Raw genomic sequence first — 26,458 nt, forward strand, 5'->3', positions numbered from 1 at the left:
ACTTACTGCTCGGTTTCTCAGTTAAATTCTGACAAGTGTGTGCCATGAACTCAATAGCTATAAGTTAATTACAACCATGCATGTGAAGCCAAGGGAATTATAAGGGAAATTAACTGTGGTTTTAACTGAAATGGAGAAATAAAGAAAATGAAATCGGAGGAAAAGACAACATGGCCGCCGTCGGGAGTCGAATCCGCATTACGCGTGAGGCGGCTATCATACCCTTTCTTGCGTATGTAAATGTGCACTAGATCTGCCCTTGGAAGTGTTAGCCAGCGCCACTCGTGGCCTTGGTAACGCATCCTACATTTCAGTTAAAACCACAAATAATTTCCCCTGTTCTTTCCTTAACTTCAATGTCTGTTTGCTTCGTATGGTTCTTCTTCGAAATAATTTGTGACACCTTAATAATTACCTAAAACCACACAGATGTGTGGTGAAGTCCGCGTCTTCAAGCAATACAGCTTGTACGACAGCATTGCGCGGTCACAGAAATTTTATTTTACGTCTTAGAGAAATCAATCGACATATTTATAGTGAAGTGTGACCGTCATTTGCTGGTCTATACCTTGCTATCACAAGTCTTTTCAATCGCAGTTTTAGGCGAAACGGCTTTAGTATTTGTTTGGGCACTGCAGTACGTTTTAAGCACGGTATACATGAAAAACTGTGCGCGATCTGTAGACAATGCTGACATGAAGATGTAATCCAAATATTGTACCGCTCCACACAGCAAGGAGTCCACAATCTTGCATTAAAGATATCTCACTTGAGGCTTTCAGGCCCCGGGCTATTATGTCCCGCCTATGACGTCATAGACCAGCGCGCGACAGCCCATACGCGTCAGTCATTGGCCGTCCTGTAACCACTCCCTTGTCGCTCTCCGGCACCTTTGTCAGAAGCCAACCCTGAAGGGTTGCCATCCTTAAGTGCATCGCGCTATTTATATCTCCGTAATTTAGCAGATACTTTTAAAATATTTGTGCGGGAAGTACATTCATAGAAGGCCATCGCAATCCAATCTCACCAGTGTGTCCTCGGTTTTGAAGAAAAGGCGCAGCAGGCTTATCCGCGTCGGTTGCGTATGTACAAAAATAAACGGCAGGGCATCGCAGCAACAATATTTATTAGTGCAAGAAATCGAACAAAACAGAAACACGTACTCCGACAAAGGTGCCTAAACATATATGGCCGCTGCCATCCATCGAGTCGCAGCGGCATACACAGGGTTGTTTCAGCGAACACTTTCAAAAATTAAAAGGTTGCCTGTGGCAGATAGCACAATTCTATTTCATGAGCTGGTCTACCCGGAGAGGCGGACATTACTTGCACAAAAAATTGAAATACATTATCGACTAATTAACAAAAATCACTAATCAAATTTTGACTAATTACATTATGGCACATATTGCAATTTACAAATTCTAGCCGTGGAGTTCGCAAGGTAGGCGGATCCTCTTGGAACGAATTCTCAGGATGACACCAGCTTCGAGATATTAATTACCGAATTTTACAGAGAAATGCATTGGCGCCCCAATTACTTTCTTAACAAAAGTCGTTTTATGCATTGAAGCACAAAAGTAACTAGAACGCCAATGCATTTCTCCGCAAAGTTCGGGAATGAATATCTCGAAACTGGTGTAATCCTCAGAATTCGTTCCAAGTGGATCGGCCTTGCGAACTCCCATGGCTAGAATGTATAAATTGCAACTAGAATTGTGCTATGTGCCACTGGCAACCTTTAAAAAGTTTTGTAAGTACTCGTTGAAACACCCTGTATATATCAGCGCGGCTGCCGCCAGCGCTCTAGCTCTCCGCTGACGACGGCGTCCTCGAACCAGGGCTGCAGAAGGAGCTCCTCGAGGAACCACAGCTGCCAGTCGCGGCCCCTGGCCGACACGAATGCGTACTGGCGGCCGCCGGACATGGTCGAGCTGCAGCGGATCCGCACCGCCTGCGCTCCGGACAAGCACCGCAGCGTCTGCTGCAAGCGAACAGTGCCGTTGCCCACCTTCAGTAGCCGCAAGAATGCAGCACTCCGCACCTGCGTGTCAGAGGATAAAGAGGTTACATTAAACCGCTCCCTAGAGGACACGTAACTGCTTCCAGTGTATAACCAAAATTTGCTATGTGGCGTGGAGAGGGGCCCTTTAAGGTGACCATGTGTGCATATGCTCAGAACTTCGATCCTCCTCGCGTCACACAGAGTTGTACAACATGCTCCTGTAAATAGTATGTTTGTTCTATCCACCGTGGCCTGTCTAAATCTTTCTTACATCATGCAATTTTTTTTTCGCGAGGGTCATGCACTTGACTGGTGACGAGAAACGTGTGTGTGTGTGTGTGTGTGTGTGTGGTGTGTGTGTGTGTGTGTGTGTGTGTGTGTGTGTGTGTGGGTGTGTGTGTGTGTGTGGTGTGTGTGTGTGTGTGTGTGTGTGTGTGTGTGTGTGTGTGCGTGCGTGTGTGTGTGTGTGTGTGTGTGTGTGTGTGTGTGTGTGTGTGTGTGTGTGTGTGTGTGTGTGTGTGTGTGTGTGTGTGTGTGTGTGTGTGTGTGTGTGTGTGTGTGTGTGTGTGTGTGTGTGTGTGTGTGTGTGTGTGTGTGTGTGTGTGTATTGGAGGGCTAAAAAAGTCGCAGTTTCGCCCGAAAGGCGAAGCATCGATTGCGATAGCAAACTATATAGTGGACAACTATACGAAGTAAGGATAGTAGTTGTAGCGGCCGTGTAAACTTGTAAACATAGGTATACTAACTAAATTAACAAGCCTGGTGTCACGCGCGCACAAACAAACATGAACGCATCTCACTCGATGACCGCGAAAACTCGCTGTCAAAACGCTGTAGTGAGTAAGCGCGGCAGCGAGCGAATTGACCTTCGTCACGCTGCACGCCTCAACGCGAACTAAGCCGCGAAAACACAGCGCAGGGAGGAAGGACTCCGCCCCCGCAGCAGATGGCTTTGAAGCAACCCGCGGGAGGCCGCGTCCTCCCCCTCCCTATCCTACCCCCAGAGCCTTGCAGCCCGGCGGGCGCGCGCGGTCGCTCGCCGGTCTCGCGCGCGGTTTGTCTCGTTTCGCGCAGCGCACGATTTTGGGCGCTGTACAGGAGAACACGTGCCTGACGCGGTATGTAAGTGAGTGCTACACGGACACTGAGGAGACGCAAGGTGATCACAGAGCATGATCGCGTGCTGGAACATGGTAGAAAATGACATAGTTTCGTTCTCTGCGCACGTGACTGCACGACGTGGGAACAAGCAGACAAAATAGAAGTATACATCTCTCTTGCTACGGTCCAAAGCAAAACACAAACACGCTGTCATTCGGTTTGTATGTCTTATTATTACTCTACGCATCAATTCGTCTATTGGAGCAACAGGTTAAACAAATAACTGATGTTGCCTTGAATAATTCTCGAAGTCACGTGTCAGTATGGGCGGCGTCACAGCAGTGCCATGTCACGTAGGCGCACTTCCACGATATACGTCGACTCTCTGGCTGAGAACGCGGCGCCCGCGAGGAGAAAGGGAAACGGTATTTGGTTTGAAATTTAAGCACTTTCCGCGGCACCTAGCGGTGTAATACTTTGCAGGAACGATCGTTAGCGCGCATTGTATGCACTGCGCCTGTCAGTTCGAAATGGCCAGACCTGGTGAGGGGCCCTTTAGCACTACCTCTTTAAGGCGACAGCAATTATGGAATCATTCTAGGCGAGTTTTCGCCGTCTCGGTGATGTTTCGCATGAAGAGAGAGAGAGCATGTTTCGCGCTGGCCGCAGCGCACGGCCAGCGCGCCGTGTGCTGGGGATGCGACGGCAGCCATGCGAGGGTGATCCGAGAGGGATGGTGGCTTGATACGCGCCGTCTTCCCGCACGCCCAATTGGCGGTCACGTGATCGAGCGCGCGCTGGGGGAGGAGAGCGTGCGGCTGATCCGAGAGGTATGGTGGCTTGATACGCGCGTCTTCCCGCACGCCCAATTGGCGGTCACGTGATCGAGCGCGCGCTGGGGGAGGAGAGCGTGCGGCTCCTCCTCTGTCCAGACCGTGCGTGGCTGCACCTGGTTGTTCACGCGGCTAAGCGCATACACGGCCCGCACCGTATCTTGGAGGACATTTGAGGCGGGTTCCAGCGCTACAAATGTGAGCCGAGATGCCTGGTGGCTTCAAGCACGCTTGTCTTCCCGTGCATCTAGTGTTGGAGGTCGCGTGATACAAGTTTCAGAGGAGCGGTGAAGCAAGCAGTAGCATGAATTTGCTCCCCGCTGCGGGTACTCCTCATTACATCAGCATTGTGAAAGCGAGCGCCCATGGTTATGGAGTGAAATCTGTTCATGTCTCTCTGTGTTCTCTGTGTGCACGTGACATCATGCTTGTCTAGTCAGCAAGTGGACGTTCACTGCAATGTTTATGTCTGTTAAATCTACGATCATTACTTCTTGTAATTGTCTTATACTTTGCTACTGTCTAACATTTTGCAGTCACTGTCAGTGGTTCGCCTTTCGAGTGAAACTGCGACTTTTTTCTCTTTCATTGCCTTCAGCCACTGTCTATCTGTAGACTGTTGCATATATGAGGGCGTAATTTCTTTTTTAAGTCCGTGGCTGTGGATCCCATGCGGTCAAATTGACATTTGAGACTGTTCAAATGTGTACACATATTTTGAACAGTCTCAAATGTCAATTTAAACATTGAACAACTATTTTGTTAACTATTCACCACTTGGCATGCTAATAATACAATATGAAGGACAAGCTCTGATAGCTATGCAGTACATTTTGAATGTGTGTTTCAAACCTAACTTGAACATTCTTTCACCATGACATTCAGTAAATGCAGAATATATCACAATGCAGGGAAACAGGACAAGTGATAACATGCATATATCTGAGTCTTGTGACCGTCTGTTCACACTGGAACACAAACTAACAGTTGACTGTAGCACCGCAGAGCAGCCACTGTTACCATGTGTGCTTGTGAATGCAGCTGCTGACAGTGGCGGCAGAATGAGCTGATTACTGGTGCGCTCCTGCATGCATCAAACAGCGTAACAACAAATTCTTACCTGCACCCTAATTGGCCCGTACTCCTCCAGCACCTGGACAGCTTCGTGACAGTCATGGCCCGATGACAGATTCAAGTGACACGGAGACCCACAAACTAACAGTTGACTGTAGCACCGCAGAGCAGCCACTGTTACCATGTGTGCTTGTGAATGCAGCTGCTGACAGTGGCGGCAGAATGAGCTGATTACTGGTGCGCTTGCAAGGTACCTCAGGAATGCCAACACATAAGCAGCAGCGGTTCTGGGTGGCCAACCAAACAAATTTGCATGACTTTCTAGATCTTTGTGTTGGCGCTCAGGTGACAATGATGGCACTGCCATGCAGAAACTGGCAAAATTCTTGAACAGTGAAGACAGGCATTTGTGACAGATCCCGGGGCCATTTGACCCTGACATTTTTAGCAGGTCCTCTTTGGCAGCCCATCTAAGCACTACCTCAAGTGCAGCAGTGACCGGACGTGTGCCGGGCATGTATTTTGTCATCATTTCATTCATTTCTCGCAGCAGAATACCAGCCATCTGATAGCTTTGCTCTTTCGAGCACTTTGCATTTAAGAGCATCAGCAACACATCTGAGATACACCAGGGAAAGCCTAGGCAGTTAGCTTCCTCATTGTTGCCTGTGTTCCTGGTTATCATGTACCACGCAGAAGCCATCTGCAGCAGAACACCTGTCATTTCGGCACCAGAGAGGGCACTATCCGGGACAGCAGACTCGACATCACGGAAGAAACGTTGTCGCACCTTCTCCACCAGCACCTGGAACTGCTTCTGCACGTGAGTTTCAATGTTATATTTACGATTTCTGCCCTTGTGATATGGCGAAAGACTGCTCAGCAAACCTGTAACAACTTCAGCTTCACTAGCGATGCCGTACCTGCTAAGAATTTGATTCATAAGCTCTGTGTAGAGAGCCTTTGCCTGTTTGGCAGCTTGTTTATGCTTCCACCATTCGGGGTACTCAAACACGCTATCATGTGTTCTGTGCTGTGTGCAGCTACAGAAGCCTGAAATTACAAGGCCCCGGTTGAGTCTGTAAAGCTGTCCAAGGACTCTTGATGATCGATAAGTATCCTTAATGCCCATCTTCTCCATGAATTCAGGGTATCTGTACACGCGCTCAGATTTGTCCATACATGCTGGGATACCGGTTTTGGCAAAATCCAGGCTGGTAGCAATTTTGGTGGAGAGAGCTAGACACCGCTGAGAGAAGATACCATCTGGTAGCTGGTCAGCCCAGGCAAGGTGGGCATTGGACATGATGCCAATGTTGTCGTTTTTGATGTAGTTGCATGTGAATGATATCATTTCTTCATCCTGGAGATTGGGCAATATAGAAAAGGCGCAGCAATGAAGTAATGAAAGAAATGTACTGAATATGGTCTGTCCAAAAAACATACAAGCACAACATGTTGGACAATAAATTGGCACAAGCCAGTGCAAAGCACGCATAAACTCTTTCGTTACTGCATCTATAGAAATCTATCATTTTGATCGACAGTTTTTTTTTGTTACACGTTGTTATATATTTCAGTTGGAATTCTTCTACTAGCAACATCATGTACCTTCTGAAATGATGACCAAACTTTAGCTATTTGTCAGGTTTGGCAATTTTGGCAGATTGGGGGAGTCTAGAAAAATAAAACTTCGGCTGGAGGTATCGTTGAGATTAGCCTCTGGTGTTCCTAGTGCTTCTTCAATAAAAAGACTCAATATTTGCAATTCGGTCAACTTGGCAAGATCATTTTTAAATGACAGCAGCAGCGAAAGCACAGAAGTTTCTCTCGAGTTGTCATTTTTCTGATCAAACAATGGTAGATGCTCATGAGTGTGTGTTATTTTGATAATTGTGTTCGACTAATATCAAGTCCAACTTTATTTTACCCCCCATGGGTTGCTTTTATCCATAAGCGCTTCAATAGCATATGCACATATTATTACGAGCAATATCGCCGTCGTGTAGCGTTTTCACCCTCACAAAAGCATGCAGTCGATTACAGATCGACCTTCGATCGAAGCTTGACTAGCTGCCCAAGCTCTTACATTTTGAAACACCGCCTGTTCAAGCGCCCTTATTCATTACTGTACAATATCGCACAACATTCCACATTACTGTACAGCACTGTACAGGAACTGCACAATGCATGTGGAGGGTCCAGTGCCAGTTGAACACGCACTAGACCACCTTGCTTACCCGGAAAAGCTGTTCGAACAAAATAATCAAGTATGAGGAGGCTTCTGCATGCTCCCTGACCTGATAACCACTGCTTCGCGAGCCTAAAGAATGCAGTAAAACAGGAACCAGGTGCCTGCTGCACCGAGTAAAAACCAATGCTCCCTGTACAATACAAACTTATCTGTTTTCATATTTGGGAAGCTAGTGCTTTCCTGCGTAGTATGGGCATCACTATGGCTAGTATTCATGCCACCAAATCTTCATGATAATTTTTTTGCATGACCTGACTTACGAAAATTGGGAACTAGGAACCAAGTGCATATTTTGTATATTTCAGATTATTTTACTCTCAGGACTTAAACTAAAAATAGTAAATTACTTTCATTCATGTTCCTTGAGGTGCTTCTTCGAAGTATCACATAAGGAATTCTCGAAAATTGTCTGAGCGATTATTACTGCTATACATCCGTTCAAAACATGAGTGATCAGGCTATAATTTTGTGTATCACAGTATATGTTGCGACTACTGTGCTTGAAATAAAAGCACTGAAAATGAGCACATTTCTAGCGGTAATGAAAGAGTTAAAGAAAGATAATAGATGTGAACTATCTTATCTCAATATTGTGTTTCATCTACTTCAGAAACAAAAAGGGTATTGTCCTCCAAAAAAAAATTGTGGGTTGCCAATCTCAGCAAATGCCTCTCCACTCAACAATGTGTCCACGCAAGCTGGAGAAGCAAAAAATGGCATGGATCTCAATTTGAAAGGAACGAATGTGGAAATGAAATTCAAACTTAACTGAGTAGCATCACATGCTTTGAAAAATCACAAAGTTTACAAGTTCAAAACCTCAATAGATCTCCACACATTAGAAAAGAGAACAAAGTATCTCAGACACAAGGAAAATCACAGCACCTTTCGTCACAGTGCCTATCATACGGAATCTGTTCAATTTCAACAAACGTTCGTTCGACAAGCAACACTCAAAACTTCACTCTAAATAAGTGCCACTGGCACACATGTCATTAGATGCTATCGCAGACAAGCATTCTCAAGTAGCACAAGTGGCAACTGAATTGCACCACTGTGCTATCTGTTGCTAACTAGTGTAAGTTTGAGAAATATCATACACAAGGGTAACAGCCAGTTATTTACATTCAACATGGCAAACAGCGCAGATGATGAGACAAGTGAATGAACATGAATGGATGAACTGACTATCAACTGAACTTTATTCAGGGTTGCGCTGCCTATAAGGCAGCTAGCACAAAAGCACAATGCTGTTTTTAAGCTGCTCAGCTGGCTGGCAAGAAAATGCAGTGAAAGCAAAAACATGTGAGAGCGAGGTCACATATGGCAAAGAGGCGATGATTTAATCAGTGTAAAACTTGGAAGAGACCAATGGCACAGTAAATGTAAAGACCATAACAGGAATGAACAAATTCAATGAAAAGATTTGTAAATGTGCGACAACAATCGAAGAAACAACTGTAAAAGCACTATATGCAGTGAAAACATGCCAAAAATGTGCACCTTGTCAAAACACACCATCTCTTTGACGAAGAGATGGTGTGCTGACATATGCTGCTCCCTTCTTATGTCTGATGTGTGCTCAACAAATTTTGCCTGCATGATGGTTGTGACACTTCATGATGCGTACTTCATCAAATACTGGCAAATAACCACACATGCTGCAATGGCTAGCCAGATTACTACTTGTTTTTCCTTTTCATAAATTGAGATGCTTGCACAGTCGGTCATTAATGTGCCTTCCAGTTTGTCCAGCATAACATATTTTGCTGGTTAATTAAGGGAAGGTCATATTCTATGTTTCCATTACACTCTGTGAAAGATTTCTGTGATTTTTGTTGCAGCAAGAACTGCTTGCCTTTTCCTACATTAACCTGTTGGTACAGTGAGGCCAGACGGCTGAATGAAGAAAACATAACTTGTATGCCTATTGTGTCTGCAGCCTTCTTGAGCCCATGTAACAGACCGTGAATATAAGAAATGACGGCAGTGCGCGAACAAAACTCCTTTTCTTTCTGTGGGCCATGCTGTCCTGCTTGATCACATGTGTCCTGCTTGATCACATGTCTAATCATCTGCACTGTTCGTCACGTAGAACGAATCCTACTATGCACTTAAGTATACATGTTCCCACACTCTCCTGCTACACACTGTGCATGTGCACGGATATGACGTAATGGACTGCCATACATCAGCTGGCACAATGACTCACATCAGCTACAGTGTTCACTGGATAATTTCCTATCCACAGTAGAATCTTGATGATACGAATCTCTCGGGACGGCAAAAAAAATTTGTATCATCAGAAATTCGTATCACTCAAATATGTAAAATCTCCAAAAATTAAGGGTGGATGCTGCAATGAAACAGCCGACTTGCTCAGAATTTCTGGTTTATTAATTTATTTTTCCCCGCTATCTTAAGACTTTTCATTATCTCATGGAGAAATATTTGGAAGAAATACGCAGCAGAATTTGAAAAAATTGCACTTTTTTAGTGTGGTGTTTTCAGAATCGGGAAGCAAACCAAGCTTTGGGAGGTACCACTGCACCGCTGATCGCGTGAGCGCGGCTTTCTGTCGATAAAGCGCCATAATATTGGTATCGCCGTATTGGTAATATGAAAGATAGGCGATTCTGAGAGCCGCAGCGCTGTAGTTCTCCATGCGGAAATAAAAAGCAAGAAAAAGCGAGCGTGAAAGGGGAAAACTAGCGTTGCGAATCGTTACTGCAGTCGCGTGGCGGGCAGGGAGTGCTCCTATTGGCTAAGACGAATTTGAATCACTGGAGCGCTTGCTTCTCGCACATTTTGGCAGCAGCGAACTGCGCACTTTGCGTGTTCTGAGGCCGGCATTTCAAGATCTGACAGGATTATTCATACTTTAAACAAGTAATTTCATTGTAGAAAGGTTCGTTATAGAGGCAGGTGACTGTATACATAGATAAGGCTACCCATGAAAACGAATGTTGCCGATCTTGCTGATGCAGCATGACTGGGTCGCATGTGATTGCCGGCTCCTGATAAAGTTACAAGGTGTATGAAAACGGCCGACAAGTTGCACGATACTGCACAAAGCAAAAGCTTATTTTTTAATTTTTCTATAGGGGGGGAGGGAGGAGGGGAGGGGGGGAGTACGCACATTGGTTATTCATGACGGAGTGGTGTAGGTCGCCCTGGCCACAGGAGGGCGACCAGCGCATCAGCGCAGTCGCTCTGCCAGCCACTCTACTGGTACACTGGGACCAGCTCAGCAGGGGATGATGCGGGGGTTCAATTGTTCATATCATCCACCATGGCGCAAGAGGCACTTCGCAACATTCGAAATTTAGCATGTTATAATTAAGCTAATAGACTTGAGCAAACTTTTAAAAAATTCATACCAGGCATCATCGTATTATTGAGATTCTATTGTACGTCACTTAACAGGCACACTGGGCTTCTTTTGGTGTGCAAGCCCTTCATGGTCTTGATTCAGTTTGGAATCAATGTATAGCCAGCTCTGCTGAAGTGATATCTTGGCTTCCTCAGCAGTTACCAACCAGCACACCTACTGCCTAGCAGTACTTCATGCCACATTCTAGGACAAGCATCAGGACGCAGAAGAAAAGCAGAAGGTTCATGCCTGCACAGACAAGGTGAGGAACATGTACTCTAGGCTATTTTTTGAACCTAGCAGCTAGAGCAACAGCTTCTGGCAGACAGCACAGCAACGAAATGCAGTCTAAAGCCCAGTGACTAGTACAGTTGCCATTGACTAGTCAAGGGCACTTCATGGTGTGTGATAATTCATCCTCTTCTGAAATTTTGAAAACCACTGTGCGAGAAACCAAAGTTGCTGCTCACTCATGTGCAGGAAGTTTTTATAATATTTGTACACCAGAGCTGTAGAGGCATAAAAAGGGCAGCTCTTTGCGGTCTACTGAACTCCACAGCCCGGACCTGTTATTCGAACTTCACAGCCCGGACCTGAACTTCAGAGCCCGGACCTGTTACTCAGCTTCGAAACTTTCACCAAATACTTAATCTCCTGAATGCAATGGAAACATGGCACACTGGCAGCTTGTATTACTTGGCTGGTATTACCACTGGAGTGCTGGTATCTTGTTTCTGATACTATTTCTTGTAATTCGATGTTTTCTCTAATCTGACCTAAGGTAATCTAATCAAAGTGAATCTAAAGCAGGTCAATAAATATCATTATTGTTTGACTATGTTTTAGTAGTATTACCAGTTTAATAAGCCATATCACATTATAACCATAACAATATACTTAAAATACAGCACTAATTTATGTTTTCTTCTTTACATCGTGCTACAATATGCAGCGAACGCACTGGTATTGGACATTTGACCCTCCAGAACCTGCATCTGCACTTTTTTTAATTCAAATTTGATAAGGCCTTTGGAGGCTAGAAGATAATTATCAAGCAAAGTAAACTGCTAATAAAAATGCAAAGGCATTCGATTAGCTGCCATGTTTCTTGTGGCACTGTCAGCTTCAAGACGGTTGTGGTTTTGGCTGGGCAAATGCTGAAATGGACCTAATTTCAATCCAGCTACAAGTTGAAAGCAACAAAGCAGCGAAAAAGGGAACGTACCAGGTCCTGCGGTGCATCAGCTTTAAACGCATGGTCGCTGAAAACCATGGGCTCAACATTGTCACGTGGGAAGAGCAGATCCTTCTCTGCTATGACTACATACTCATCACCATCCAGGTCTGAGCCTGCAAACAATATTGTTGGAAAACATATAGACGCTGTAAGCTATAGGAAAAACAAGTGACCTACATAATTCAATGAGCGTCTGTCTTGATTTAGTTCTACATATCCTTTGATTTAACCAAATTAGTTCTTTTGAAATCTTCCAGTTGAAGGAAGATTTATGAAAGGTATGTTGATGTCTACCTTAAAGTAACATGAAGCTTAAAGAAATTCGAGTGCCTTCATAGTTTCATGCTACTTTACAGCTGAATAAAAGTTAATGCTGGTCCAGGAGATAGAACTAGCACAACGTGTGTTTCTGGTGCAGTTGCTCTACTAAATGACATCTACCCTAAATGGAATTACCTAACCTAATCAGGAGACAAGCAGAGACAGGACTGATTTCAGCACTCATCAACTCCAACTTGAGAACAACTTGAGAACTCCAACATCACACCTTTTCAAACACAATTAGTAGAATCCACAGTTATGGACTTGCAAGAGATTCATCAAGTACCATGTATATGCTACGTGACTGCATGCTTCAGAAGATACAGAAGTACAAAATTTTCATTATGCACAAGTGTGCAGGGTATTCTAAAACACCATAATGTACACCCGTGAGCAAAAGTATATGGACCACAGGGTCGCTGAAAAAACTGAATTTCTTCGTAATTAAAAGCATAAACTGGAATTCACGAGTACACTGAAAAGTTCGCAATGACAAGTTTCGACTGCAGTCCTCAATTTCAAGTTGTGTTCACAGACAGATGAAAAAATTGGTTTTATCGCGCAACCCCTTGTCCCTATACTTTTGCTCACGGGTGTACATAACATATTCAACACCTCTTTAGATCAAGGAGGGGGCCAATAATGTTGGCATACGTTTTTTACGTTGTGTTTTAGTGCAGTTAAGTGACAGTAGTAATCTTGAATATTTCAGTTTTAATGGCCGATCTGCCTTTTTCATTTTTCGGGATAGTTTTGATGCTTGTAAGTCAAATAATGTCGCATGCTGTTGACAGCACATAGGAAGGATGTGACAAGCGAGGAGCTTGAAAAGTGATGCTGTTCACTTGGGCGAGCATGTACCCAGCAAAACATAGCAAGCAAATCATTTTATTAGGACGTTCTGGCGGGCTAGTTGGCTCATAGCTTTTAGACGTTTATAAACTGCGCGAAAAAAACGAGGACACAAGAAAGAAACACACACGACACCACGAGCGCAGTGGTGTCGTGTGTGTTTCTTGTGTCCTCGTTTTTTTCTCGCAGTTTATAAACGTCTACAAGCAAATCAGCAGTGGTGAAAGCGACTATAGTAGCACAATCGACAGTTGTCAAATGGAACGGTGCACCTGACAGCTTTTATTGCTTGTCACCAGGGTCATGTATGCCAATATATGGTAATACAATTATTATTATTATTATTATTATTATTATTATTATTATTATTATTATTATTATTATTATTACACCAGCTCATGTTTACACCATCAAGTATTTGAGACCAACTGGTAGTCATATGGTGATAATTCTCTACTACATGTATTGCATGCAATTTGATGATAGACGCTTGTCCTTATGGAATGTACTGGTCATCACAGTAACTCAATGGTAGAGCATCGCATACATAATAAAATACCGTATTTTGCACATAAATAACACCACCACGAATATAATGCAAGAACATGGATTGCGCGGTGATCGACCGCGCTACTTCAAAGACAGCTCGCTTTACCTGTACAACAGTGGCAATCACCTTGCTCAAGGTTGCGATGAAAACACCGTAACCACATTTACGCAGCACTAACAGTGCTAATCATCTTGCTCAAGGTTGCGATGAATACGCCGTAACCACACTTGCGCAGCACTAACAGTGTTCTAAATCAGGAGAAGAAAGATGGCGTGAAATGAACAGTGGCAACTCCCAGCTCACTGCTCTTACAAGAGGTGACTGCAGTTTGAAACGCTAGAGAAAATAAAAATTTTTAAATTGCATTATTGTTATGTCACGAACCCAAACATACTGCGAGGTGCATTATGAGGCCAGAAATCTCAAAAAAAAAAAAAGAAAGCTTGCATTATATTTGTGAAAATAACGGTATGTGGGTTTAGCTCGCAACTGCAGGTAATTTCCTTTGCCCCCTTCATTTTCCTTTTCCTTAGTATTATTTCTACAGTTCCATTGAAAAAAATACAGTTGATTTCCTATACACGTGCCCTGTGCTCTGGATTCATTGTCTCTTAACTTCATGTGGTTGCAACTAACGAAAATTGAGTCCATCGGTTTGCCTCATTCTTCTTGCTCATAGTTACAGCAATAGTCATGTAAGAGCAGTTTGACACTGAGAGTATACACATGAATGGAAACAAGACAAAACTGTTGCCATTCTAAGAAACAAAAGGTGCAAAGTAAAACAAAACATGTGGCAGCAATAACGCCGTCAAACCAAAAAAATTTGCACTAATTTTTTATTTCGAAGTGGACAGGACCCACCAGCCATTTCGTTGGGATGTGGTCGGTGTCCTTTGGCCGGAAATACAATGCAATCCCTGATGTGGTGCAATGCAGGCACATCCACAGCCTCAAACTTGCGCACGTCACCCGGGTGAAGGCAGGGGCACTTAGTTACCAATACAGTGCCTGTCCAAACAAAAAAGAAAGGCCGCGGTTCGCCATCTTGCATTCCAACATTGCAACTGCATCTTCTTTAACATTTAAAGCAATAGACGCATGGTATCACTTGGTGTCCGATACAACATGCGATGCATCTGAAAGATGGCTACTGTGATTATAGGAGCCTGTTCGAAACTTGTTCGATGCTGCGGCTTGAATGACTGATCATATGTTGGATCATATGCCAAGTGTGTGCCTACTGTTAATTATATTCTTTTATGGTGAACAAAACTCTTTTAGCAGGTTGTGTGTATATGTAACCTCTAATTAATGTACCATCATGAAAAGAAAAGAAAGAACACAATAACGAAGTGGAAAGCCACGAGCAAAACAAAATGTTGTACGCCTGCAACGAGGTATGGCTTTACAACTTGTTGGCACACACAATCTACTTCCACCATTTGACATCAATTGGCTAATTCAGCACATTTTTTTTATTCAACCATGTTCAACAGCACCAAAAAGCACCAACAAATGTTGAACACTTGAACACTCCTCTTGATTCAAACATGAACTTGTGTGCTTTATTTGGGCCTTTTCGTTCTGTCCTTACATTTGTTCCCACCAATACCTCATTTATTGTTCATCAACAAGCTCAATCTGCTACTTTGGCACAGCTGTTGCTACATGACTTCGTCACAGTAAAGATGCTGGGGCTGGCTGAAAACACAGGATATATATCTCTCCTCAGTGATAATGATAAAAAAAGCAGCATACCTGTAAGGACTCTGGTGACAGGCTTGAGCCTTGGAGCTTTGTCGCTGCTCTTTAAACTTGTGAACTGTACAAAGACTTGGCCGTATTCCAGAGTGCCTGTTTCGTCCAGGACACCCAGCATATTGCGTCCACTGTCCTCGGGTACCGCTATCTGGCCCTTGCTCTTGAGATTAGCTGCAAAATCACAGATGCGCAGCTTCCATAAAGGGCAGGTTTATTTGGCATCCCTTTTTGTTCATTTATACTGCCATGTGCCTTGCGGCGAATCCCCCAAATAAAAAAAAGAAGGAAAGGTTTACATTCTTATAAATCCATGGTTTTAATATATAGACTCCATTCTTAACTTCTCTGTTACCACATCTGCTCTGTGGTAAATTATCAGTATGTAGGAGCATGGACATATAGTCTTGTTAATACTGTTTACCCAACATTGATGATGTCAACTAGAAGAACAACAAACCAAAAGAGGGGTGCACACAGGGTGATGCTCATAGTTAGTTTAATATTAATGCAACTTGCATTCTTTGGTAACTTTACCTGCTTTGTGGTATGCTCGTCTCTAACCTCTATCATGCCTCAACTTGGGCCCCTAGGTATGTGTCACTGGGTATGTTCCACTGGGTGTGTGCCACGCTCTTAAAGAAAAACTTTAAAATTTTAACATTTCTTTGGTGCTGAGCGGAATCGAACCCACGTCACAAGGTGTTCCTCAAGCACAGCAGCCCGACATTTTAGTGCACTACACCATGAATGCACGCAGGAAGTAAGTGAACGCTTCTCATTGTTCGCACACATCGGAATGCCACGCATCTCGGAGGCCACGCGCGGACTTCGCAGCGGAGCCACTAGATGGCGCATCGTGTCTAAAGGGAAGTGCGAGTGAGGACCCTGGCTGCAGTACACACCTCATACATGACACGTTTCGGATGTGGCAATATGGTGTGTCACTAAATTGCTTCAATGCTAATCATGTCAACGTCAACATCTATCGTGAGATGGTTTCTGCCGGAATTTCTTTTTTATTCTGATAGCACTCAAAAGTACACACACCTCATATCGCATATTGTGACTTCAATATGATAATAAACATTCTTAAGTGCTTAGAATGGCCCTGTAACGCGAGCTTGCAAAGTGTGCACCATAGAACCATTGGGATCTGCTGGCGGCAATTTTTTTTTCCATCCACACCTACAAGTATTGTGTGCATAATGGCCATGTCCCTCAGAGCACCTCTTCCACAATGCAATGATAATGATCACTTACTCGCACTGGCTTCCACTGCAGTGTGCGCACGGATTTCAGTTTTATTTCTGTCAAATAGGCATTGTGCAGACATTTCAGCATGAGCATTTGTTGCAGAACTATAGTATTCCACAATACTCATGCATATCTTGCCGTGCACCATGCAATGAATTTAACTCATTAAAGAAAGGTAAAAGCAAGCATTTGTTCTATGGTCCACCACGGGGAGTCATCTGAGCTTGCAACATTCTAAGAATACTGTAAGGCTCACACGTTTCTTTGGCCTAGTCGGCATGACATTGCAGATACAGACATAGTAAAAAATGAGACAGGGCAGAGCATAACGCAGCAGTTTATCGTGTCTCGTTCCTTAACCTGTCTACATCTGCTCGCACTGTACATGCTTACACTGCAAGGCACGAGATAGGTTCTCCAAGAGTGGAGTAAAAGGGTGCTGCAAGCGAAACAAGGGGCAGTCCATCTGCTAAGGTGGATCAAATATAAATAAGACCCTTTTTTGCAGAGCATGTCCTATTGATTTGCACTCGCTGCTGCTTGAGGGTAGGTGAGCAAGGAGTCACGCGAGCAGACGGCTGGTCTTGTTAAATTCTTTCAGTAGTCCATCATATGATATCTCAGAAGAAGGCACACCCATTAATTGCATTATGTGTTATTATAAAGTTTCTTGCTTGTGAAGGTGTAAAACTGAGCAAATAGTACACAAATTGACAGCACAGTGCTGGGATCAAACACTTGCGAGGCCACTTGTGTTTGCCTGGGAGAAGGTATTATGGAAAGCCATGAAAAGGTTGAAAACGAGGACCATGATCCTCACCCACAGACGAGCAAGACTCGGCTGCCATCTGGCAAGGTGCTTGCAACTCTTTTTGCGACCAGCGCAGCATTTTGGACATTGATTTCTAGCACAATTGTTTCACCATCAGCACTGCATATCTTGTGAGCTTTTCAGTGAGGTTAAACTTGCTTGCTTATCACCATAAAAGGCATCACCAGCCAATACGTAAAGCGATCCTTCTCCACGAGAGTGCCAGACCACACAAAGCAGCTGCCAAATGTGCAGAATTAAGGGAAGCGGGTTGGACATCGTTGCAGCACCCCTGACTTGTTGCCCTGTGAATTTCATCTCTTTGCACCACCCAAAGAAGCTCTAGGAGGCCAACGATTTGACAATGAGGATGCAGCGGAAAAGCATGTGCACAACTGGCTACTGACACAACCCACTTCTTTTTAAGATGACGGGTTCAAAAAGGTACCGATTCGCTGGGAAAATGCATTTCTAGATCAGAATAACATGTAGAAAAATAATGTATACTTGGTTTATTCTTACTACAAATAAAAAATTTTTAAATGAAATTTTGTTTATATTTGATCCACCATATATATAATGCAAAAGTCTTGGCATGGCATTGACAGTATTTTCCATCATTACTTGCACCACCGTTGCTGAAACTTGAGACTGCTATTTGCTGCCTACATCAGCATAGAGGTCACTATATAGGTTTCCTTTTGTTGGTTTCCTTCAAGAGGCTGACAATCAATTATAAAATCCGGCACTCTTGTCAGGCTGCTGAAAGTCAGTGACATTCAAATAGAGATAACAAGCCACTCACCTATCGCGCTGTTGTAAACGGCCAGAAGCAGCGAGCGAATGAAAGGTTCCCTGGTCAAGACTAGGCCATGTCTGCGAAACTTGACAAGTGGCAGGTAGCAGGGGCGTATGTGATTACTAAGCACCTGCAAGGCGTCATCGTCACTGACAAAGGCATCGCACAGACGAAGCACCATGCTCTGCTGCAGGTGCAAGAACACACGAGCTGGAACACCGAGCTGCTCCAGGATGGTGATCAGGGGCCGACTGAGGTACACTGGACCTGCCAGAAATGAGCTTGCTACAAAAACTGAACAATCCCGGTCACACATTCGACGATCAGTGCAAAAACCAGTAAAACCAGTGAGGGGGTTGCAGAAGAGAGAAATAGACCTCACCTAACCTAACCACACACTGTTTGTTTCGAAAACTGCTGTATATACCGGCCCTTCTTTTTTTATGAAAAATCATTTTTGAGAATCCTCTGTGGCACATATTGCAATTATATATATATAGTCCTTGAGCTCAATAACTCGAAGAGGTGGACATCGCTTGCATGAGAAATTGAAATGCATACTTGACTAATCAACAAATTTTCACCTCTAATGAACTTTTTACCTGCTTACTTTGTGCACGTATTTCAATTTACAAATGGAACCCAGTGATTTTACCAAGGCACATCCACTTAAAATGAATTTCGAAACTAGCGCCAGTTTTGAGATAAGTGCTGCTAAACTTGCAGTAAAAATGAAATGTTGTTCCACATACTTTTCTAACAAAATACCCTCTTGTGCCACAAACCTGGAAATTTACTGGTACATCATTGCATTTTGTTGCACACTTTGGAAACGCATATTTTGAAGCTGGTGTCATCCTCAGAATTCGTTCCAAGTGGATATGACTTGTGAACTCATTAGCTTTACCTGTAACTTGTAAATTACAATATGTGCCATAAAGTAATTAGTTCAAAAAAAGTTAATTATAGCAATGTCTTGGCAATTAATAAGTCAAGCATTTAAATTTTATGTGCAAACAATGTTCGCCTTTTAGAGTAATCCAGCTCAAGAAGTGAAATTGTGCTTCATGCCATGGGCAATTAAAAAAATTATGTTAAAAACAACAAAAAAAGAAGCCCTATATATTGTCTATGCTAATTATGTCTTTTTGCAAGGAACAACTTCATATTTTGAGCTTCAAGTCGAATAAACAGTGCTGGCACAGAAACGCACGTGGTGCAGACACCTGCACAATTTCGAGACTGTCTGATGTCGAGCAGTTGAACTTCTTCATGCTTTCACGCAGCAAAAGCTGGTCCCCGCACAGTTCTGGATTCAGGCACAGCACACCTTTGTAGCCGGCATAGCGAATTTGAATGGCTGATGGGAGCTCTTCCAGGCCCAGCTGATTACATGCCTGCATAATGCCAGCGGGCTGTACTAATAAGCTGAGTGCAGCAAAAGTGCCAGGCAAGGTGGCTCAACAAGATTTTTCTAGAATTTTGCAGACAACTACATGTCATCATATATCCATGTAAAAACTAAAGGGACATGAAAGAGTAATGCAAAGTTAGTTTACTCTAGTGAAACATTTTTTCAAGACTCTATTTGCCTTTACAGTCCAACCTCAATATAGTGAAAATGGATATAACAAAATATCGGATATGACAAAGTAAACTTTTAATGTTTAATGACAATATCAGCGTGTTACCAAAAGTATGCTTATAACGAACGCCGGATATAACGAAGGTATTTGTGTCGGACGCGCATTTCTTATAACAAGGTTTGACAGTATTTAGCAGGAAAACTTTGGTATTAACAGGAAAAATGAAGGGCAAGCATTTCCTTTTTCAATTTTGTGCTAGAACCACAGTGTCAGTATGTTAGCAAGACGTCACAGATTTTAAAGTATATCTGCTAGTTTGGGATATTTTTGTTCACGAAAAGTTCTCCGAAATCACTCCAATTGTACCCTTCGTTCCATAAGATGTAATGTAATTCTTGTTTATCAGTAAACTAGTCCTAAGCTGACTCTATCCAAATACAGTCAAACATAATTGTAGTGATGAAAATGCCTTGGCCACATCAAATATTCATTATAAGCATATTACATGCCGATATCGACACATATCGATGTTGACTTACTTCGCTATATCCAATAATTCGTTATATTTGTGTTTGTTATATCGAGCTTAAATTGTTATATTTTTTTAACCTCAATAACAAATCATTGAATATAATGAAGTAAATCTAAAATTTTTCTTACCATTATCAGCAATTATGTGCTTATATATCGGATATAACAAAAGAACGCTCAAGTGCGATGCGACTTCATTATAACCAGCTTCAACTGCTGTTAACTAATTGCTTTTGGGAGTATATACTGGTTTAACAGATCTAGCCGAATCGTGTATAGATGTTATAACTGCAGGCATTGTAAACAAAAGAAACACTAATGCTGGTTGAGTTGTAGTAAGGTAGCAATCATTTCTGTTTAGTGATTTTATTTATATTTCTGTTTTGATTTGCTTAGTTTCTTTAGGACAAGAAATATGCAGTTCAAGAAAATCTAACCCTGCCCTTTATCGCTAACCAGATGGCTGTCCCTCTTCAGAATCAGCATAATGTCGAGTGCATGAATGTATCGACATTGAAAAGAAAAAACCAAGCACAATATGCATTGCACACAGCAACAAACCTTTGCCATAAGTGATCTCGAGATCATGCCAATGCCGTCAGAGAAAATGTAAGGGTTCCCCGACTGTGGATGCTTGCCACCCACGATGTCTGGCAAGTCCTGCTTGGCCCCACTGTCCAGAGGGACGTGTATGGTCTCTTCTGTGGACGAGAAGCATTGGCCCATGCGGGCCATCTTGTAGCCCACATTTGGAATCTGGTGCACGTCGCCTATCCAAGCTCTGATGTCTTGCACCGACTTGCCATTTCCATCCTTGGTTTAAGAGAAGGAGCAGTTACGGTGAGACAATCATGCTGAATATGAAAAAGCACTGATGCTTATTTTCGAAGTTGTAAAGCTACATGTTTATTCATGTTTTGGCACTCGTACGGCTGCCTGGATCACAAAACGAAATGCATAGCAACAGTAATTATATATGCGCTTAATTTAATATTTTTGAATAGATATAGGGGAGAAGATCACTCACTCGAGATATTTCTGGTGTGTGCAGTAGACTGTGTGTGCATGTGTGTGTTGATCCTAAGGATAGTAGAGATGACAAATTCTTTTCTTTGCAAAATATGTAATATTTTACTTTATAGTATAGTTAATGCAAAATGCCAGAGACATGACGTCTCTGGCATTGTTGTGACATCACGAGACAGAGCAAAATTTGCTGAAGCTGCGTAGCAATAAGAACAGGTATGATGACATCGCTCATTAAAAAAATATCGACAAAGAAAAGTTCTGTGTATTAATGCTTTGCTAACACTAGCATGTGGCTGTGGCAGCTGCAGTGATCACAGAAATGAAATGAGCCAGTGCATCATGATATCATGAAGCATCCACCTCCTGGGTCCTGAAATTGTTTCACAGAAACAAGTATTACAGAAATCATTCAGGATGCTGTGACACTTGCCATTATTTTTTATAAAGTTTAGCGAGCTTCAACCTTCACATAATGCAAAAAAAAAAAAAAAATGATGTAACGTATGTGATGTCATTACTCCTTAAGGAGTTCCCTTAGTTCTAGTGAGTCTGCCCCTGCGGTAGCTTGCTACCAACTTTAACACTTTTTAAACTAGGAACTTCCAAACTTTTGGCCTTGGAGGACTCGAAATTGCCATCACTGCTGCAACAAACTGGGGAATAAAGAGGTAAATAGTGAACATCTGCAAACACTAGATATGTTGACAAAAGTTAGCATACATACATTCAAGCAAAAGAAAAAAACAGCGAAGTTCTACATAATGAATTTGACACAGCTAGAAAACACAACACTTTTCTAAGTTGTATAACAGCATAATACTAGAAATAGCATTATTGAAGGGTTTCTGCAACATGCACTGCCACTGGTCTTTATGTAATGAGAAGTCTCTGTGGCACTTATTTTCTCAAGCTTGCTGTTCGAGATGTACAAGTAATGCGATCAGATCACCTTGTTTTATCCTTTATTGTCTATTTGACAGAAGTTCTTGTTAGACAGTTTTGAATTTTTGATTCAATGAGGACTGGAAAACCAGCGATGGTGGGTTAGCGACGGTTGCAAAAGGATAGTTGTGTTGCTTGAATATTGAGAGGTGGCAACTTAGGAGGACTCCACCAACACTTTGAAAAGCACCAAGAACTTTGTCATGCATTGTCCCCTGCCCCCATCTGCATAAACCTCAGTGAAGTCCCATAATAAAGCAACAAAATCATTACACCATGCACATCACATAAAAAAAACAAAAGATTAAAATGGCGCACACATCAGTGCAAAAGCATCCATCTGGCTTCATTTACATGAAAAATCAATGCATGACTTGAAACATAAGACGACTTTGAAGTTAGCTGCTATGTGAAGTCAAGTGTGACGAAAACTCGCCCGGTCGGGATTAATCATACTAAGAGATAAAATGGACGTCGACCACAAGCATAATTATAGCAAGATATATCAGCACCCGCACGGGTGCTTACAGCTGCTGAAACGTCTTGCTATTATTTGTAGCTGGTGTCCATTTTACCTTGACTTAGCTGCTATATTTCTGGCTGGTTCTAGTGGCCATTTTTCACACTGCAGATGCAACATATGGTTGGTTGCACAAGGCAAGAGAAAAAAAAAGGACCTTTATATTATAATTAATTAAATTTAAGAGCCATAAAATGTAAGGTTGAGGCAAGGGTGGCTTGTACTGATGTACTATGTGCTCACAGAGACCAATAATCCTACTTGCAAGATGCTCAAGTTCTCTGGAACCCAGTTTTGGAACTCCACATGAACAAGTAAACATCAGCTCATCACATCAGAAACACATTATAAGAGCCAATATAAGGCCCTTCTGGTTATGTGACACACTATGATGATGTACACATGTGCTTCACAAGTCATTGTGTATAAACCTTTTCGAGGGGCTATATTATAGTAAAATTTATTTTCTCTCTTTAGGAAAACTAAAAAGGTTTTGCGCTGGCTGTGCAACAAATGTGCCACCATGAGACATTGGACATCAAAAAAGCGTGAAATGTCTGGAAAAGCATTCACTATGACCTACTCATGTGAAGCTACATTTTGCACTTCGATTCAGACGATCAGATCTAATCAAGAGCAATAAACAGAGTTAATGTTGAACTGAATCTGGGACACAACTATCATTTGTGGAACTTTATGTGGCCTCTGTTCTTTCCGACACAGAACATCCTCTTTCTTATGGATTGAACATCGTTAAACATATATATATATATATATATAGGGGTATTAAGCACTGATCACATAAAACAACTTTTGGGGGTAGCAGAAATCCAGCACAGCCATATGCCATTTCAGGCAAGGTAATGAGCGTTCTGTTGTCACTGCAAAGTTGCTAACTGTGGGGTACCTGTCCTAGTTGGCACACGTCGCAACATGCTTCAGTTAGTGTTATAACACAGTTTTCACATAGCATAAAACAGATGAAACTATGTTTTTAGTATACTGCACGGGCAACAGCATACTAAAGACATTCCACATAGTTTCATCTTTAGATTTATTCAGCAAGAATGATCCAATTTTTTGTACGTGCCTTTGAGAAAGAAACATGCTCAAGTGAATCCCTGAATAACCTATTAGAGAATCGAGGGGTCCAATGACAGCTAAAGGTTTGAGAATCAGTGGTGTACGCTGCATGTTCTTTGTGCAGTGCTTCTCAAGACATTCTGATGAGATGAAAGAACTCTAAGCATCTGGAAAGCAAATGGCTCACCTTGGTGTATAGCCATACGCCATGGTCACGAAGCTGGCTGGCAGAGTTTCCAAGGTACTGGTAATGCCGACCTGCAATGCAGACTCCTTTTCGAAGGAGAGATGCCACAGTGGCTTCCAGGATTTCATCCATGTTTTGGCTGAACATGAGCGTGTGCGAGAGGTAATCAAGATTGTCGTCACGAAACGTGACCCGCAGGGCATACTCAGGATCAAAACTGCGAAGCACCCTGTTCTGGCAGTGCGCTTCGGGAGGAAGAAGCAAAAAATTTGACGGGGTGGCAATCATACGCCGTACCCAACAGCAGTTGGCTGGAATCTCTAGTGGCACATAGCTTGTGTGGAACTTCACGAAAAGAGCTGGAAGTGCTGTCTGGAGTGTGAAGATGCAGCCATTTTCAATGGAGAGATAAAGAGCGAAGAAAGCTTGCTCAAGTGCACTCTCATTGGCCCTGGAACACTTCTGCATGAACGTGAGCAACACATTAAACTCGTCATCTCGCTGCAATATCATCTGCACTAACACATCAGTGCTCTTCTGCAAGAGTGCATTCAGTGCATACCGACATGGAAATTGCAACAGGGGTGCCATTGTGGTCATGACCTTGTGCTTTGCACTTTCCATGCAACCTACGACGCTTTTCGTTTTGACAGGGGCATACACGAACTTTACATCTCTCCTGCAACGGTGGCCGAGGCGGCCAACCGCTCGTCTAACTTTAAGGTCGTTGGCCACGCACAGCTTCACAACGGAACACCCAGCAAGGTCGGTGCTATGCAAGTAAGAAACGCAGGAGCATCCCATGTTCAGTGTCCTTTCAAACTTCATTCGGTCGCTGTTGCTACATGGCATACCACCCTGTGAGAGTAAGATATCTTCTAGGCTAAGTTGTACTTGCTTATGAATCAGAGGAAGGGTCTTAACATGAAGGTAGACTTCTGTGGTCTCTACTGCTGCGTTGATGACCATCCGGTAGATGTCATCATACTTTATGACAAGTCTGTTTATGGTTCTAAGCTTCCCACATTTGTGCTGAAGTGTGAGGTAGATGTGCAAAAGTTTCTGATCATGCTTAAATGCGCAATCCACCCTCAAGCCCGCATTCTCCATATTTTTGGCAATATTATGTACTTCAGCAAAGGTACAAAAGCCAATGTATGCTCCAAATGCAATAGATTCTACTGAAATGTCTTCTTGTGGAATGAAGTCATTCCAAAAATCACAGGACCTATCAGGCTCCAGCCACTGAAGAACATCTGTAAACGTAGGATCTGTTAATCCACAGAGACACCACTGACTGATAACAGTATCACTTGCTGTTTTGAGTTGTTTTGTGGATGTATTCAGCTCAAGTTGACATATTGTATACTGTATTGTGTCTTCATAGATGCCTTCAGCAGCAGATTTTTGCTGCAACTGTGATATGTGCAGTGATGCTAATGGCAAGTCAATATACTGGGTGAAGAAGCTCCGGAGAGCAGGTAAGTACTGCCTGCAATCTACACCTGGTCCGTTGATCCAATAGCAAGTAAAGGAAAGCATTGTTTTCTCTGGATTAGCCATGTCAATGGGTCACGCCGAAATGCCAATCCCCAGCAAGAATCTGCACAAGATGAGAAAATTTAATGCAATATGTTTATTTCATAATATAGCACTTACAATACTACGGTGTATTTCAGAATAGTGTAGGGGGGGGACTAAATTTCGTATGAAGGCGCGCGATCATGCGCATCGAGTACCAAAGAACAGCATTCGCAAGAGGGGCGAAATCACGACCATGATCACCATAGAATGATGATCACGGCAGAGCTCTCGCGCATGCGTAGAAGGTCGTGTTGCCCTTGTGGCTTCGGTTTTTCTGGACGTGTCGGCTGCTAGCACCGATTGTATGTACGACATTATACCCCTGCACGCACAAAATTAGATTTTTGTTCTGAAAATACTCACGGAAAATTACGAGCGTACCTACTGTGTGATTAAGAACATCTTTCCGGGGGAAAAGCGAAGGAAGTGGTAGGAGGAAGAGAGAACACGTACATACGACGACGGCGGCACTACTTTCGTAAAACGCGAGCACAGCATGGGGGGGAGCAAAACCAACACGGCGACCTACTGGATTTATAACTTTACAATCATGCAAGGTACCGGGTGCCGATAGATTTCATCCTTAAATTAAAAAAAAAAAGAAATACAACTCGCCACAACGCGTTCGTTACAGCGGTTACAGCCGACGGCGCGACCAACCGGCACGGCAGCATGCAAATTAAAGCACACTTATCGCAAGCCATAGGCTATGCGCAAGCATGAACGAGGGCATGGAGGTAAAAAGAGGGCAACGGCTTGTTGGCTTGT

General features: G+C 43.1%; 1 protein-coding gene across 3 annotated transcripts; it reads right to left on the reverse strand.

The window, feature by feature from the left end:
• Positions 1–1,109: 1,109 nt before the first annotated feature.
• On the reverse strand, positions 1,110–26,385 carry LOC119432955 (uncharacterized). Of its 3 annotated transcripts, none has more exons than XM_049658532.1 (10): positions 26,220–26,385; positions 24,107–25,709; positions 20,907–21,158; positions 19,442–19,625; positions 18,235–18,495; positions 15,362–15,535; positions 14,465–14,611; positions 11,866–11,990; positions 5,060–6,376; positions 1,110–2,044 (listed from the first exon to the last, which is right to left on the reverse strand). In XM_049658532.1, the coding sequence occupies exons 2-10, from the start codon at positions 25,667–25,669 to the stop codon at positions 1,784–1,786; spliced, it is 4,284 nt and encodes a 1,427-aa protein (XP_049514489.1). In that variant the 5' UTR covers positions 25,670–25,709; positions 26,220–26,385; the 3' UTR covers positions 1,110–1,783. The 3 variants fall into 3 exon arrangements, with proteins under 3 accessions (XP_049514489.1, XP_049514488.1, XP_037556027.1); XM_049658531.1 differs by having other exon boundaries at positions 26,072–26,385; XM_037700099.2 differs by having other exon boundaries at positions 26,054–26,385.
• Positions 26,386–26,458: the final 73 nt, after the last annotated feature.

Source organism: Dermacentor silvarum, chromosome 11, assembly GCF_013339745.2.
Source record: "Dermacentor silvarum isolate Dsil-2018 chromosome 11, BIME_Dsil_1.4, whole genome shotgun sequence".
NCBI lineage: Eukaryota > Metazoa > Arthropoda > Arachnida > Ixodida > Ixodidae > Dermacentor > Dermacentor silvarum.

What these genes read in the sequence shown, in the direction of transcription:
- LOC119432955 (XM_049658532.1), bottom strand. Translation starts at nt 25,669, where the DNA reads ATGGCTAATCCAGAGAAAACAATGCTTTCCTTTACTTGCTATTGGATC. An exon ending in GCGTATGGCTATACACCAAG is followed by an intron (nt 21,159 to 24,106) that starts GTGAGCCATTTG and finishes TCTTAAACCAAG; the next exon opens with GATGGAAATGGCAAGTCGGT. An exon ending in CGAGATCACTTATGGCAAAG is followed by an intron (nt 19,626 to 20,906) that starts GTTTGTTGCTGT and finishes GGCATTATGCAG; the next exon opens with GCATGTAATCAGCTGGGCCT.